Source organism: Zootoca vivipara, chromosome 10, assembly GCF_963506605.1.
Source record: "Zootoca vivipara chromosome 10, rZooViv1.1, whole genome shotgun sequence".
Taxonomy (NCBI): Eukaryota; Metazoa; Chordata; class Lepidosauria; order Squamata; family Lacertidae; genus Zootoca; species Zootoca vivipara.
In genome coordinates, this window is record NC_083285.1 from 18,566,637 (window position 1) to 18,580,609 (window position 13,973).

Genomic DNA, 13,973 nt, shown 5'->3' on the forward strand with positions numbered 1-13,973 from the left:
ATGTAAACTGTGGCATCTTGGGGAGATCCAGAACATGAAAGATCAACTACATGTATTGACACTTCTTCAGATACACTAGAAACAGAAGTGTCAGACCCTATATATATACAGAGGGTCTGACACTTCTGTTTCTAGTGTATCTGAAGAAGTGTGCATGCACACGAAAGCTCATACCAAAATATAAACTTAGTTGATCTTTAAGGTGCTACTGAAGGATTTTTTTTATTTTGCTTCGACTCAGACCAACACGGCTACCTACCTGTACATGTATTGAAATAGCTAATCCTGTCTCACCTTCTAAAGTGCTCTGCACACCTTGTGTCAAAGCCAGGGGCTTTGCTAAAAGCACACAATGACATTGGAGAGCAGGAGATCAACAGACATAAGGAATCTGAAGTTTTTTTTCTATCTCAAGGCTTTAGGTTTTCTATAGCAGATTTGTTTACTTTGAAATTACAAGATTAAGATAATTGATGGTGCTACACAACTATCAGCACTCATCCTGGAAACCAAAGTCACATTTGCTTAGAAATATATTTGCTACTGCCACTTGACATTGTTTATATAAGTGATCATCAGGATTCATGGATATGGGAGACACAACTGTCATTTGTTTAACAGCTGAATCAAAAGTTTAAAGACCTAGATCTTTAAAATGCTTTGTAGCTTTACGCACCCGGGATGAATGGTTTATTCCAAGAGTATATGTTATCAGAGAAGGATTCAGAAATACAAATTCACTTTTGGCTTGCCATTGGCAAGCACTTAAAAAACCCCACATCATCATCATCATTATGGCGTCCCCCCCCCCCAATCCTTCTTCAGAGCTTCTAAAAGAGTGGTTGTTCTCCAGTACATCATACTGACTTCAGAGAGGTTTAGAGCAATCGGATATATCTTACCTTGCACTAGATGCTTGGAAAAGCAATGAAGGGAGTCCCTTCCAATTTAGGGTTGATAAGGAAAGTGGGGCTTACCACTGAAATCATTTCATATAATTGTAGAGCTGGAAGGGACCACAAGGGTAATCTTGTACAACCCCCTGCAATGCAGGAATCTTTTGCGAACCCACAAAAGTGGGGATCGAACCCACAACCTTGAAATAAGTGAGTGCACATCATTGATAGCTAATGTCAAAATCTATCCTATATGGAACTATGTCCCATTAAAGTCAAGGTCACTTGTCCTAATATATATGTTGTTGTTGTTTAGTCGTTCAGTCGTGTACGACTCTTTGTGACCCCATGGACCATAGCACGCCAGGCACTCCTGTCTTCCACTGCCTCCCGCAGTTTGGTCAAACTCATGTTCGTAGCTTCGAGAACACTGTCCAACCATCTCATCCTCTGTCGTCCCCTTCTCCTAGTGCCCTCAATCTTTCCCAACATCAGGGTCTTTTCCAGGGAGTCTTCTCTTCTCATGAGGTGGCAAAAGTATTGGAGCCTCAGCTTCACGATCTGTCCTTCCAGTGAGCGCTCAGGGCTGATTTCCTTCAGAATGGATATATATATATATATATATATATATATATATATATATATATATAAAATTGTTAATTTATTTTATTGTCCGATTTTAAATGTTTTCCCCTCATACTGTTTTAAAAAAGGAACACACTCATTGTATTCAAAAATACACAGAGTATAATTCCTCCTTGAGGAAGGGCAAAAAGTTATAATTAAAAGCATTCAATAAGAGTGTGTTTATGCAAAGGTCTGCATAAAAAATATTATATGTCAATATAAAGTCATTGAACTCAATAAAGTAGATCCCTGGTCTAGATTCCTGGCAAAATCCTGAGATTCAGGTGTACACATAATTTCTCATTCACACACACACACACTTTCTTTGCAGCATTGGGGTGTTCAAGAAACACAAGTGCAAAGTCCCATTGAGAGTTAAGTCACACGGTTCTTTGGATTGTAGGCAAGAACAGAATGTCACCCATTGTGCCCTAAATGTTGTTGCTTTTAATGTGAACTCGGAGGTGTTAATAGTCACATTCTGAAAATGTAAAGGCCTAGATTTAATTACTAAGTTCATGGACACTTCTGAGGCCTCTGCACTTTTTTATGCATGCTTCTGTAACTAGGAATAAAACATTTACTACCAAATCTTGAACAAGGTCACCATAGAAAAACAGGGCAAACAGGTTTATTGTATAGTGTATTACAAGGGCTCCCTTTATAGTTGTCACTGGGATAAATTCCACATCTTTCTATGCTTATGAAGAAACCTTCAAAGAGTCCAGCAAAAACAGTGTTCGTTTTGGTCATGATCCAAAGTTAATTTAAAATGGAAAGATTCCAGATGACATCAAAGAACTTCAGGCCAAGCCTTTCCTGAGGCTATGAAAGATGATAGACAGGTTGCAAAGAACCAATTTTATATACCTGTCCTCCATATAAAGGATAATTGGGTAACTGGTTTTACATATTTGCCGTTCTAGTTTCTCAGCATGTACACCAGTGTACTTGCTCCCTTGCCTGCAGAGAGGCATATATATATATATATATATATATATATATATATATATATATATACATACTCTACATATATAAGCCTCCTAGTGTAGCTCAGGGCCAAACTAGACGTGACATTAAATGTTTCTTTGCATTGAAGATGCTGGTTTTTAAAAATACAAACAGCATCAGCTGAGAGGGCTGATAATTATCAGGGTCATTTATTACAGCAGGCAACTAGTAGGATGTAACTCTTTCCCTCCCAGCTGCAATCAAGAGCCAACAATTCTGAGTGTGCTATTCTGTTGGGAGGAAATTATCCATTCATGGGTGTAGCCAGGATTTTTGTGGGGGGGGGGCACAACCTCAGTTTGCTATGTATTCTTATTGATTTTTATTGGGGGAAAAGCTGCACCTCCTTGTCTATTGGGGGGAAAGCTGCCCCCCTTGTCTATACCCGTGTCTCCATTGGCACCAATTGGGGATTCCTCCCAAAGCAGCTATCAGCTGCAGAAGAGGAATTTTCTGTAAGAGCTCTGTCAAGAAAGAAACAGCTGAATTTCTCCTCCATGTCTGCTGTGAGGGATTTGCAAAGATCCCTTAACCTAGGTTGCATCTCCCTTAAACCATTTTAACTACCCACTTGATCACAACAGCATTTTACTTAAAACAGGGTTTGGGTTTTCCGAACTTGGGTCTCCAGCTGTTTTTGGACTACAGCTCCCATCATCCCTGACCACTGGTTCTGCTAGCTAGGGATGATGGGAGTTGCAGTCCAAAAAACAGCTGGAGACCCAAGTTTCGGAAACCCTGATTCAAAACATAGTAAAAGGCTGCACTCATTTGTTCCATGCTTCCAAATCCCATAAAGGTAAAGGGCCCCTGACCATCAGGTCCAGTCGTGTCCGACTCTGGGGTTGCGGCGCTCATCTCGCTCTATAGGCCAAGGGAGCCGGCGTTTGTCCGCAGACAGCTTCCGGGTCATGTGGCCAGCATGACAAAGCTGCTTCTGGCGAACCAGAGCAGCACACGGAAACGCCGTTTACCTTCCCGCTGGAGCGGTCCCTATTTATCTACTTGCACTTTGACGTGCTTTCGAACTGCTAGGTGGGCAGGAGCTGGGACCGAACAACGGGAGCTCACCCCGTTGCAGGGATTCGAACCGCCAACCTTCTGATCAGCAAGCCCTAGACTCTGCGGATTAACCCACAGCGCCACCTGGGTCCTCCAAATCCCATATGCACTCCAATTTAGGTTTGGTGATACTGCAGACTTGTTTACAGTATAAGCAGGCTACAGACTTTACTATTTTTATTTCATTGACGAAAATAAAATGGCGAAGGGACCAGAAATATTCTGGCAGGGGCGCCCATGTGGTATATAAATAGGGTTGCCAGACTCAATAGAGGACAGGACTTCTGTGCCTTTAATTGCCGCTCTCTCTTTTGAGTTTGGAAACCTTAAAGAGAAACCAGCAGACCCTTTGCTTGGAGATTAAACAAAGGGTCTGCTGGTTTCTCTTTAAGGTTTCCAGACTCAAAAGAGAACAGGGCAATTAAAGGCACAGAAGTCCTGTCCTCTATTGAGTCTGGCAACCCTATATATAAATGTAGCAAGTAAGGAAATGATCAAATTGTTAGTCCACATGTCACCACCATGACTGTTTAAATACCACTGAAGTCAATGGAGTACAGTATTAGCAGCTTACCTGAGTAAGACTGGAGCTCATGTAAATTTCATCTGCACGAAAATGTAAGCGAGACAAGTCTACATTTTCTAGGAAAACTGACCAGGTTCATTTGAAATGAGACATGTGTCTTGATATAAGAATGAAGTAGCATTCCCATGGACGTACATTAAACAGATGTTACCAATTTCCACTACTTTTATTACTTTCATTTTGAGAGAGAAAAAGACAGTTAAACAGCAATGAGAGATAACTACCCTAATAATTTCAAAGTGATTTTTAACATGCAATTTAAGGCATGGGATGGTGTTTTACATCTGTTGCTGATTATAGGTACAAAAGCAGAGGGTGCTTAATGATAATTTCCAGTCAATCAACCCAGAATAAAAGTGTGTGATTATGTAGATAGCAAGCATATAATCACTGGCTAACTCTCGTGCAGCATTGATCCATGTTTGTTCAGAAGTAAATCCTACTGTATTCAGTGGGCTTTACTCCAAATTAGGCATGCAGCTGCTTTTAGGCAAAGGTTGTGAGATCCATTCACAGATCTCAAATAAAATAAGATAAAACCTGGTATAGATTTTACCTTGTTCACTCACAAATGAAAGCAAATCAATCAAGATATAGAGGTAACTTAAACAATTATTTTAAGCAAGTGTTATTAAAAACAAATTTAAATCAGAAGAAGTGTTGTGGTCTCATGTATCCCACTTCCTGTTTTATTTTAAAAGTCCCTGCCTTAAAATAAAAAAACAACAACAGACGTATAAATATTCCATAGGTTAAGTATTTACACCCATCCTTAGGTTTTGTGTGCAATATGTAGACCAAGCGAATGTCGTCCTAACTCTGAAGCCCTGATTATTACCGGTAGTTGGCACCAACTATAACATACAGCAGTCAAAACATATTGCTAGTTCATGGGCCACTATCTTTCATTTGGAACAGCACACTTTACCACAGGACTGTGATAATAGCTCTTGTCAGCAAAAATAAAACTGATAGGGTAATTCCACAAGACATTTTTTGGTCAAATTCTTAAAAACAAAATAAAACCAGCACTTGATAATTCTAGGGAGATCCAACCAAAACATAAGATTTACTTGTTCAAAACTGGAAAATATGCCTCTGCGTACAATGATTATTGGTTGTGTCTCTGCTAATAGCAGTGGAAAGCTGTTCTATTGTCAAATGTGTAAATTAATCGGCAGATATAAGGTGCATTCATGCATTATACAATTCGTTCCAGATTGGCTCAGTACAAAGAACCCGGAGTGCCAATTTTGTGATATGTGTGTTCAATGCAGATGGACTGAGATGCTGGCTGGCTGCTGGATAGGTGGTTTATTTTCCAGTTTATTGCAGGGCCAGCTGAGCCACCTGCTCACCGTTTGATTGACATCTGTTTTTGTAGAATCCACCTGACGCTATCTCTGCCTGGGGCTGCATCCCTTGCTAAGGGCTAATCTAAGACTGGTTTTCTCAATGTGAAATGTAGAGAAGTATGGTAAGTCTCTATTTCCTAGCCAACATAAGCAATGCCACTAATGAAGGACATGGATTGACATCTGCCTACACTATCTCCCTAGTCTTAACATCTGGAAATAAAAGATGTTGGATCTGCAAGCTTAATATGAAAGGAATATTTTGTAGTGGAGTTTGCGAAGGTGATTATGCTGCAAGCCGGCTCTTCCATTTACTCCAATGGCTGGAGCACAGATCTAGATCTGTTTCAGTGGTCCTAACAATCTACCATTTGGTAGAGAGATGTACCTACCCCAAGCAGATCATGATGGGTGTCATGAAAAGGCAGCAAATGGTTTATTATTATTTATTATTATTATTGTACTTTTTAATTGTTAGAGAGTAGATTGGAGAGGTGCTTGTGAGGTCTTCTGTCTCATACGTCAAAATAACTTGACTGCCCTTGGGCGCTTATGCACATTGATTGCTGGGGTGGTGCTGTGTCTCCGGCTGTGAAGTGTTTTGGACTGCCTTTGTTGTCTTGGCAGTTAAAGTGAACAGTGTGTTTGTGTGAGTGAGAGAGCTCCATATTCACAAAGGCGCCTAAGAATCTGCTACTAGCTGAATCAGTGCATAAACTATATTCTATTTTCCCCTCAATAACTGTACAAGCAGGCCAACGTTTTGTATATGGGTAACATATGAGTCTGGGAGATGGTAACTGACCTAAGACAACAGTGTCCTTAGCCGAAATGTTAGCATAGATTTGTCAAACACCACAACCGTTTGGGCCAGCTTAATGTAGCCATGGGTGCCTGGCTCTGCAGAAGGTCATTGTTGTTTTGAACGGATAGCAAAGATTTCTGAGCAACTTTCAATCCTCTTTCAGGGCCAAAGTAAAGGTAGGAGGAGTGGAAAGTCTGTGAATCTCCCTCTGGCCAGCTCATAAGGTTTATGTTTCTAAAGGCAGTTTTATTTAACTTCTTCCATCTCATAGTGTCATTTAATAATCCTAGAACAATAACATTATTGAGGCTGGAAGGGCAAAAATCCAAGACTGGTATCTCTTGTGACTGAACAAAAGGCACATGCATGCTGTCCCACGCAGTTGAGCAACAAAGAGTATCAAGCGGTAAGAAAGAGTGTTTAGTTATTTGTAGACTGTTTTAAAAGTTCTTAAAGAATACAATCTCTTTTTGGGTCAATATATAGATTGGCATCTCTGTACTTAAGAAAGACTGTAAATAGTAATATAATATTTATACCATTGTAGAAATTCACAGCATTGGTAATAAGCAAGGAAGTGTTGGTGTGTACAGGGCATGATTCTGTGCCCTAAAAATTCCTTTATGAGACAACTTGCCTACTGAGCTTCATGCTGCTGGCTGAAATACTAATTCCTCTGCTTGAGAAATATGCACCGGCTATGATTTCATGATCAGATTTCAGCAACTGATTATACAGTGGTACCTCGGGTTACAAACTCCACTAACTCAGAAACAGTACCTCGGGTTAAGAACTTTACCTCAGGATGAGAACAGAAATCATGTGGCGGCAGTGCAGTAGGCCCCATTAGCTAAAGTGGTACCTCAGGTTAAGAACGGTTTCAGGTTAAGAACGGACCTCCAGAACGGATTAAGTTCGTAACCAGAGGTACCACTGTAATAGGGTTCCAAAATGGTGTAGAATCATAGACTACGAGGAGACCAAACAGGCCAATTAATTTCACTCCCTGTCACTAGGTAATATAAAATAAACCACCTGGACCACAGTGTACCCCCCTCAAAAAAGCAAAGAGCAGGTTCATTGCAACAAGAAACATACAGAGCAACCACAACAAAGGGAGAGACACTGATGTGAGAGAAAATTATTGGGTGACTGATGGTGCCAGGCAGCACTGTGTGAGAGTACGGGGTGCAGACAGAAGAATGGATGTCTGAATTGTGTACCCTTAATCTCAAGGTCATAGGTTTGAGCTTCACATTGGGCAAAAGATTATTGCATTACAGGGAGCTGGAGTAGATGACCATCGTGGAACCTACCAGCTATACAATCCTATATTTTCCTGCCCTAACTGGGCAATGGACAGGTAGAACTGCCTGAGCTCCACTTCAGGCAGCAAAATGTATTGGGCCTGCACAACCTTGTAACAATTACGTTTTCCCTCTATAAGCCCGTTTTCATGCAGTGTTTGGACAGATCCCTGACCCAGTAGCAACTTGAAGCTAAGTTCTCCTGATGTGCACATACCTCTGTTAATCAGACAAGAAGCTAGAGTATTGCAAACGTGGGCAATGGCGATGGGTATGGCTTGTAATACCTTGCAAAATCTCTCAATCTCTCTCTCTGTAGATGTGTATATCATATCAGTAACAGTATTCCCAATGTCACAACCACCTTTTTCTAGTCACGATGGCTTGGGAGACCCTATGTAAAACAACACGTGGGCTAGGAAAGGTCACAAGTTATTGAAGATGCAGGTATTATTATTTCCTCCAGTTTTTTAGATTTCTTACCTGTCATTTACCCTAAGGTCCCAGGGCAGGTTACAACAATAAAGCACATAGTTATAAAACAAATAAAACAGCTGGAACCATAAAACAAGAAAAGTATTTAAAAAACCCCAATCAGAAACAGGTCCATATATAAAACAATTTCACATAGACAGAGTTAAAATAGTTACATTACAGATGCAGATTAGGGCAAAGATTTAATACCGACTATCCTGCATATGCTTTTTAAATTTCAGAACAGTGTCTTAACCGTACAATCATATGCATGTTTGTGGAGAAGCTCCACTGTGTCTAGGTTAAGTGGATAAAGGATTGCAGATTCATTCTTCAGCAGTATCAAGTGGCTACCTGAAAAATCTGTGTGGTGAGAGATTAAGATGGAAGGGCGTGGCTTTGGATTTCAGGAAGGGTCCCACAAGGATCCGCATAAACTGAGAACCAGTTTTGCCTTGCCCATAAACACTGCCAACTTTTAATTTACAAAACAAAAAAATTCCTTCCAGTAGCACCTTAGAGACCAACTAAGTTTGTCACAATGGTATGAGCTTTCGTGTGCATGCTGGGATGGCTTAGTTGGTAGAGTATGAGGTTCTTAATTTCAGGGTCGTGGGGTTGAACCCCACACTGGACAAAAGATTCTTGCATTGCAGGGGGCTGGACTAAATTATCACTGTGGTCCCGTCCAGCTCTACAGTTCTATGATTCTATTTCTGCACCTGGCACAAATGCTGTGAAAGGATAAAAATGTCATTTGTACCTTCAAGGTGAATTCCTGCTTTGGATCTAACTAGCACAGGGAGCTGTTTGGTGTTTTGTTTTGTTTTTAATGTTTATTTACATCTTCCTCTGTAAGTGCTAAAGGAACAGATGGAACTGTTCATACCTATTAGCATGTTGTAAATTAGTTGCCTCTATGCAGGGGTGAAAATCACTGCAGGGCTCATTATGAACAGCACAAGGATAAGGAACAGCAGAGTTGATAGTTTTCTTTCAGAAACAAGAAGATGATGCAAATATTTTAATGGCACTCTGCAAATAGACAAGATGAATTCATATTGCATACTACACCTTTTTCATTACCTTATTTATTGATACTTATTCATAGATATATACAGTAAAATACATACCCATGAGGAAGTATATTTTTTATAATATACTAAAACAGCTATTTAGTCTAAAAAAAGAACAAATTCAGAAAGAAGAAAAGACAAGACCCAAAGAAAGAAAAAGAAAAAAACTATAGAAAGAGAGAGTAAAAGGGCTTTTCATCTCTTTCAGCTATTCATTCCTTAAAATCCAACTGTTCTATAAACCAGGTTTTTTTTCAATCTTCAAATCTCGACATTTCAAGTTCATTTCCTCTTTCATGTGAAAAGTCTGTAAGAAACTTTCAGTCCTTACAGTTCTACCCAAGCTTACCACACACGCTGCAATGCTAACCTTGCCTGCTTGGAAGAAAGCCCCATGTAATTCAATGAGGCTTACTCACAGGTAAGCACAGTTAAGGGCTATATCCCACTGAGCCCCAATGGCAATTAATTACTTTTACTGTTAAACAAAAAAACAAAACAGCAATAATCCAGTTACTATGAAGGATAAATTCACTAGGAGTAGATTCTAGGACAACACGTGCACTTCTTCATTTCACAGCTTGCACCCCATCAGGACAGTAGCTCATTGCTTCTTTTATAGGCTTATGTACATAGTTTTAATTCTGTTCGTGTTTCATTGTTTTTAATGGTTTATATGCCCCCCCCTCTATGTGTTGTGATTCTTGTTTTTTTTTAATCTATAAACCGCCTTGAGTCCCATAAGGGGAAAAGGCGGGGTAAAACCAAATGAATAATAATAATTTTACCACAAAAACCTGGCGCTAGGTTCTGGCCACTCCCCCACCCCCCGCAAAAAACAACAACAACAACACCACCCTGATGTACCACTTTTACGCCCAGGGGCGTTTAGCACTTTAACATATTAGAATAAATTCACCATTTCAACAGGAGGCAAAACACACACACCCCACCTCTCCTCGAAGATGGACTGCGCCACCCGTCCCTCGTGCTCCCTGGGAGTTTCAACTTTACCGCTTTCCTAGGCGGTTGGTGGCCTCGCCCTGCGTCCCGCTCCTTCTGCGCCTGCGCGTTAGGGGGTGGCGTGGGGATTTGAACAACAGAAATCTGCATTATTTTTAACGGCGCGGTCGCCGTCGAGTGAGAGGAGACGGCGGAGGAGGGATGGCTAGCGGCCCTCTCTCCCTCGCGGTGCCAGCCGGAGAAGAGAGCAGCGAGAGCGACGACGACGGCTGGGTCGTCGGGTCCGTCGAGGCGGCGCCTCAGAAGCACGTAAGGAAGGCTTGGGCCTAAGGCGCTTCCAGGAGGCACAATTTCCTACTCAAAAGTCCCTTTGGGTTCGGTTCCCTTGCATCCCTCTTACAGTCATTTTATTATATTCAGGTGTTTTGTGACCTGAAGCGCTCGAGCCAGAACCCTTTTCTTTTGCCCCCCCCCCTTTAACTCGCAGAACAGCCCTGTGAGGTAGGTTGTGTGTGGAGAGTTTCACGGCCGAGGGTGAAATTTTGATATTTTGAGTGTCCAGAGTTTGCCACGGTGTTGCATTTTTTTTTGAGGGGGGGGTCACAAGCAGTTGCAATTCGAAGTAGATAGGGCCAGGTGGGTATTGCATTTTAAAAAATAGTCGTTTTATTGGATTTTCGAAATATAAAAACAGAGGCTAGAACATGGGCGTTGCCCCTTAGATCCTCTAAAAGTATTAAAAAAGCAATAGAAACACTTAACAAACTGAGGTTCTGCCCCCGCCCCCTCAACAGAGACTTCCTGGTATAGGGCGGTGTATAAATTCAATGAATAATAATAAAATAATAAAGCCTGCCCGCCCCAACCAAAGTGTTTGGTTTTTTGTTTTCCATATTAAAGGAAATGACTGCTACCTTCCCCAAAAACTTTTTAAATGTGACCTCCCACAACTTTTTGCTGCCCCCCCCCCAAAAAAACCCTAGGGCTACAATAGAGGAATCATAAAGCAAGAGATACAGAATACAGCTGTTGAGAAAAGTGGGGAAATTGGTGCCACAACACAATCAACAGAGCGCCCTTTATATTTCTCATGCATTTGCTTCAAATGTGTCAAGTAATTCCATTTAATAGGCCTCCAAGATGTACCGTAGCGTGTTGCTCTTTGAAATTTGGAGTAGAGCCAGGTGTGCTTTACAAAAGAAAGAAAAAAGTCATTTTTATTGGATTTTCAAATTATAAGAATAGAGGAATCATAAACCAAGTGTCACAGAATATAGTACAGTTGGCAAGAAAAGTGGGAATGGATGCTGTGACACAATTCAACAGGGTGGGTGCACTTTACATTCATAATAAGCCTCCAAGGTGGACTGTGAGAATAAAATGGTAGTCGTAGTGAGAATGTATTATATTGTAAACCGTCCTGTTATCCTCAGATGAAGGGCAGTATAGAAATTTAATAAATATTGTGTGCAGCCTTGAACTTGTTGTAGGGAGAACTTTTGAAAAAAGGTTGAATATAAGTGTAAAATAACTAAATATTTAATCACTAAACCAGTGTACTAATTTTCCTGTTTAGCAACTGGATGACATATTGCAGTCAAATGACAAAGATGAAGCTTTGAAGAAAGCATTGCTGGCTGGAAACTTGCCTGCTGTTGAAGAGCTTTTAAATTCAGGTAAGATTAATAGATTGTCTGTTTTAATTTGATGTGTGTATATAAACTAGATTTTGAAAGGTTTTCTGAGAAGTTGCTTTTACTATAAGGTAAATCTTTATTCTTCACATAGGTACGTAGAGGAATCTTATGAGCTCCTTTGAGCAAATGCAAGGTCTTGCAAATGTGCACTGGAGTTGCTTGCCTTTCTTTTAATCAAGAGCAATTCCTTTTGAGTTCTGCTGCTTCTCATAGTCTCTTGACTTTTATTGGTAGCCTGTTGGCCATCATGGCAGGCTGCTGTCAAAAGCAGGAATGTGGAAACTTTTTGATGCACATGTAAGCTCACATGATGTTTTATGGATTGGAACTAGAACAAATTTCTTTACCAATGGCTGAATGTTGCTGCATTTGCTGTTTACATGTTGAAGGTTCTAGCTATGTTCATAATACAGCACTTTAGAAAATACTTTTAAAGCAAATTATTTGAAAAATATAGACTTAGCTTTTAAATTAACAGAGATTTTGAAATCTGAAGTCCAGATATTATAGTGGGAATGGAAGCTGTAAAATGGGTGGAGAACCTCTAGCCTTAAGCTCACCAGGCCTCTTTATTTGAGCTATGAGGATGAGGCCATTTTGGTCAAGCTATGCCCACCTGTCCATTATATATGATGTCAGGTGTGGAGCAGGTAAAGACTTGATTAAAGGTGGTTTGCAGGCACCTGGCAATCATTTGCAACGCATTCCACAAGGCCTGGCTATCAGCTGACAGTTGGCACGTCTTCTGCACATTTGGTTTCAAATTGTGCACGCAGAAAAGGGCCACCTGGCATCACTGTGATGTCTGGTGATTGGCAGTTTGGGCAATTCCACTCATCAGTTCTGGCCCACGTGTGTGGAATTGAATGATCTGGCCCGTTGGCAGATTCAGTTCCCCACTCCTGGCCACAAAAATTAATCTTGAGCTTTCAGGTTAAAATAACCTACCTTCAGGAAATACTTTTTTAAAAAGTCATTTGACATTACTGAATGTGTTTCAAGTGCTGAGTGCTTTGTCTATGTGCCATAGGCATGCAAATTAGTAAGCTACAGGTGGCAGTGGATTTCCATTATGTGTGGTGAAATAGACACACATACTTAATTGATCTAGGAGACGTGGGTGGCGCTGTGGGTTAAACCACAGAGCCTAGGGCTTGCCGATCAGAAGGTCAGCGGTTCGAATCCCCACAACGGGGTGATCTCCCATTGCTCAGTCCCAGCTCCTGCCAACCTAGCAGTTCGAAAGCACGACAAAGGTACCGCTAGGCTTTGATGCTGTGACGAAAATGGTCCACAACTAAAGCTTGAAGTCAGCATAGAAGAGGAGAAAGTTACGTAATCACTTTATCTTCTCTTATTTGGGCTAAGAGTATTTATTGGCTGAGAAGTCGTTACTTACAGGAAAGCTGCTATTTTTATGGAGAGAAAGCTCTCAAGTTGAAAAGGTAATACCTTAGGAGATTAAGATAAAGTTCCATGAAAAAAGGCTTATCTTAGAATATTTCAACATTTTTGACACTTGGGAAGAAGTATGATAACAGGTCAATACATCGTTCCTAACTTATGTTGCAATACCCCAGAATTACTGGATTCAGTATTTAGCAATACAGAATTACGAAGACTTCTCAGCATTTGCTGGTGTGTTAATTTCTACAATGTAATCTTGATTCACAAATAAAACGCACATTCCCATATCAACAGCAATCATACCCCAGTATTTTTAAAATTTCTGTAGGGCTTTTTCTTCAAAAACGGAGTAACTTGGTAAAATCAATACTTGATACTTTTAGAGCCCAGTCCTATACATATCTATTCAGAAATAATTACAGGTAGTTAGCCGTGTTGGTCTGACGCAGTCAAAAGAAAATTAAAAAATCCTTCCAGTAGCACCTTAGAGACCAACTAAGTTTGTCATAGGTATGAGCTTTCGTGTGCATGCACACTTACCTGAAGGTATCTGAAAAAGTGTGCATGCACACAAAAGCTCATACCTATGACAAACTTAGTTGGTCTCTAAGGTGCTACTGGAAGGATTTTTTTTATTTTATTCAGAAATAAGTCCCAGATAAGCAGGCATTGACTGCAGCCTATTCAAGACAGGAGAGAAAGAAAGA

The 13,973-nt window shown here is 40.6% G+C and overlaps 1 protein-coding gene across 4 annotated transcripts in view; it reads left to right on the plus strand.

Annotated features, from left to right (window-relative positions):
• ASZ1 (ankyrin repeat, SAM and basic leucine zipper domain containing 1) overlaps nt 1-13,973 on the plus strand; it is a 58,065-nt gene that overhangs the window by 6,028 nt on the left and 38,064 nt on the right. For 2 of the 4 annotated variants that reach the window (XM_060279582.1, XM_060279583.1), the window contains 3 exons: nt 5,567-5,659; nt 6,633-6,748; nt 11,739-11,838. Coding sequence is in view for 1 of the 4 variants with exons in the window: in XM_035126665.2 (XP_034982556.1) it covers nt 10,364-10,471; nt 11,739-11,838 (208 nt within the window). In the remaining 3 variants the exon portion in view is untranslated. Of the gene's footprint in view, nt 1-4,806; nt 5,660-6,632; nt 6,749-10,202; nt 10,472-11,738; nt 11,839-13,973 lie in introns of those variants that run through there. The other 2 variants (XM_060279584.1, XM_035126665.2) reach the window with 2 other exon arrangements.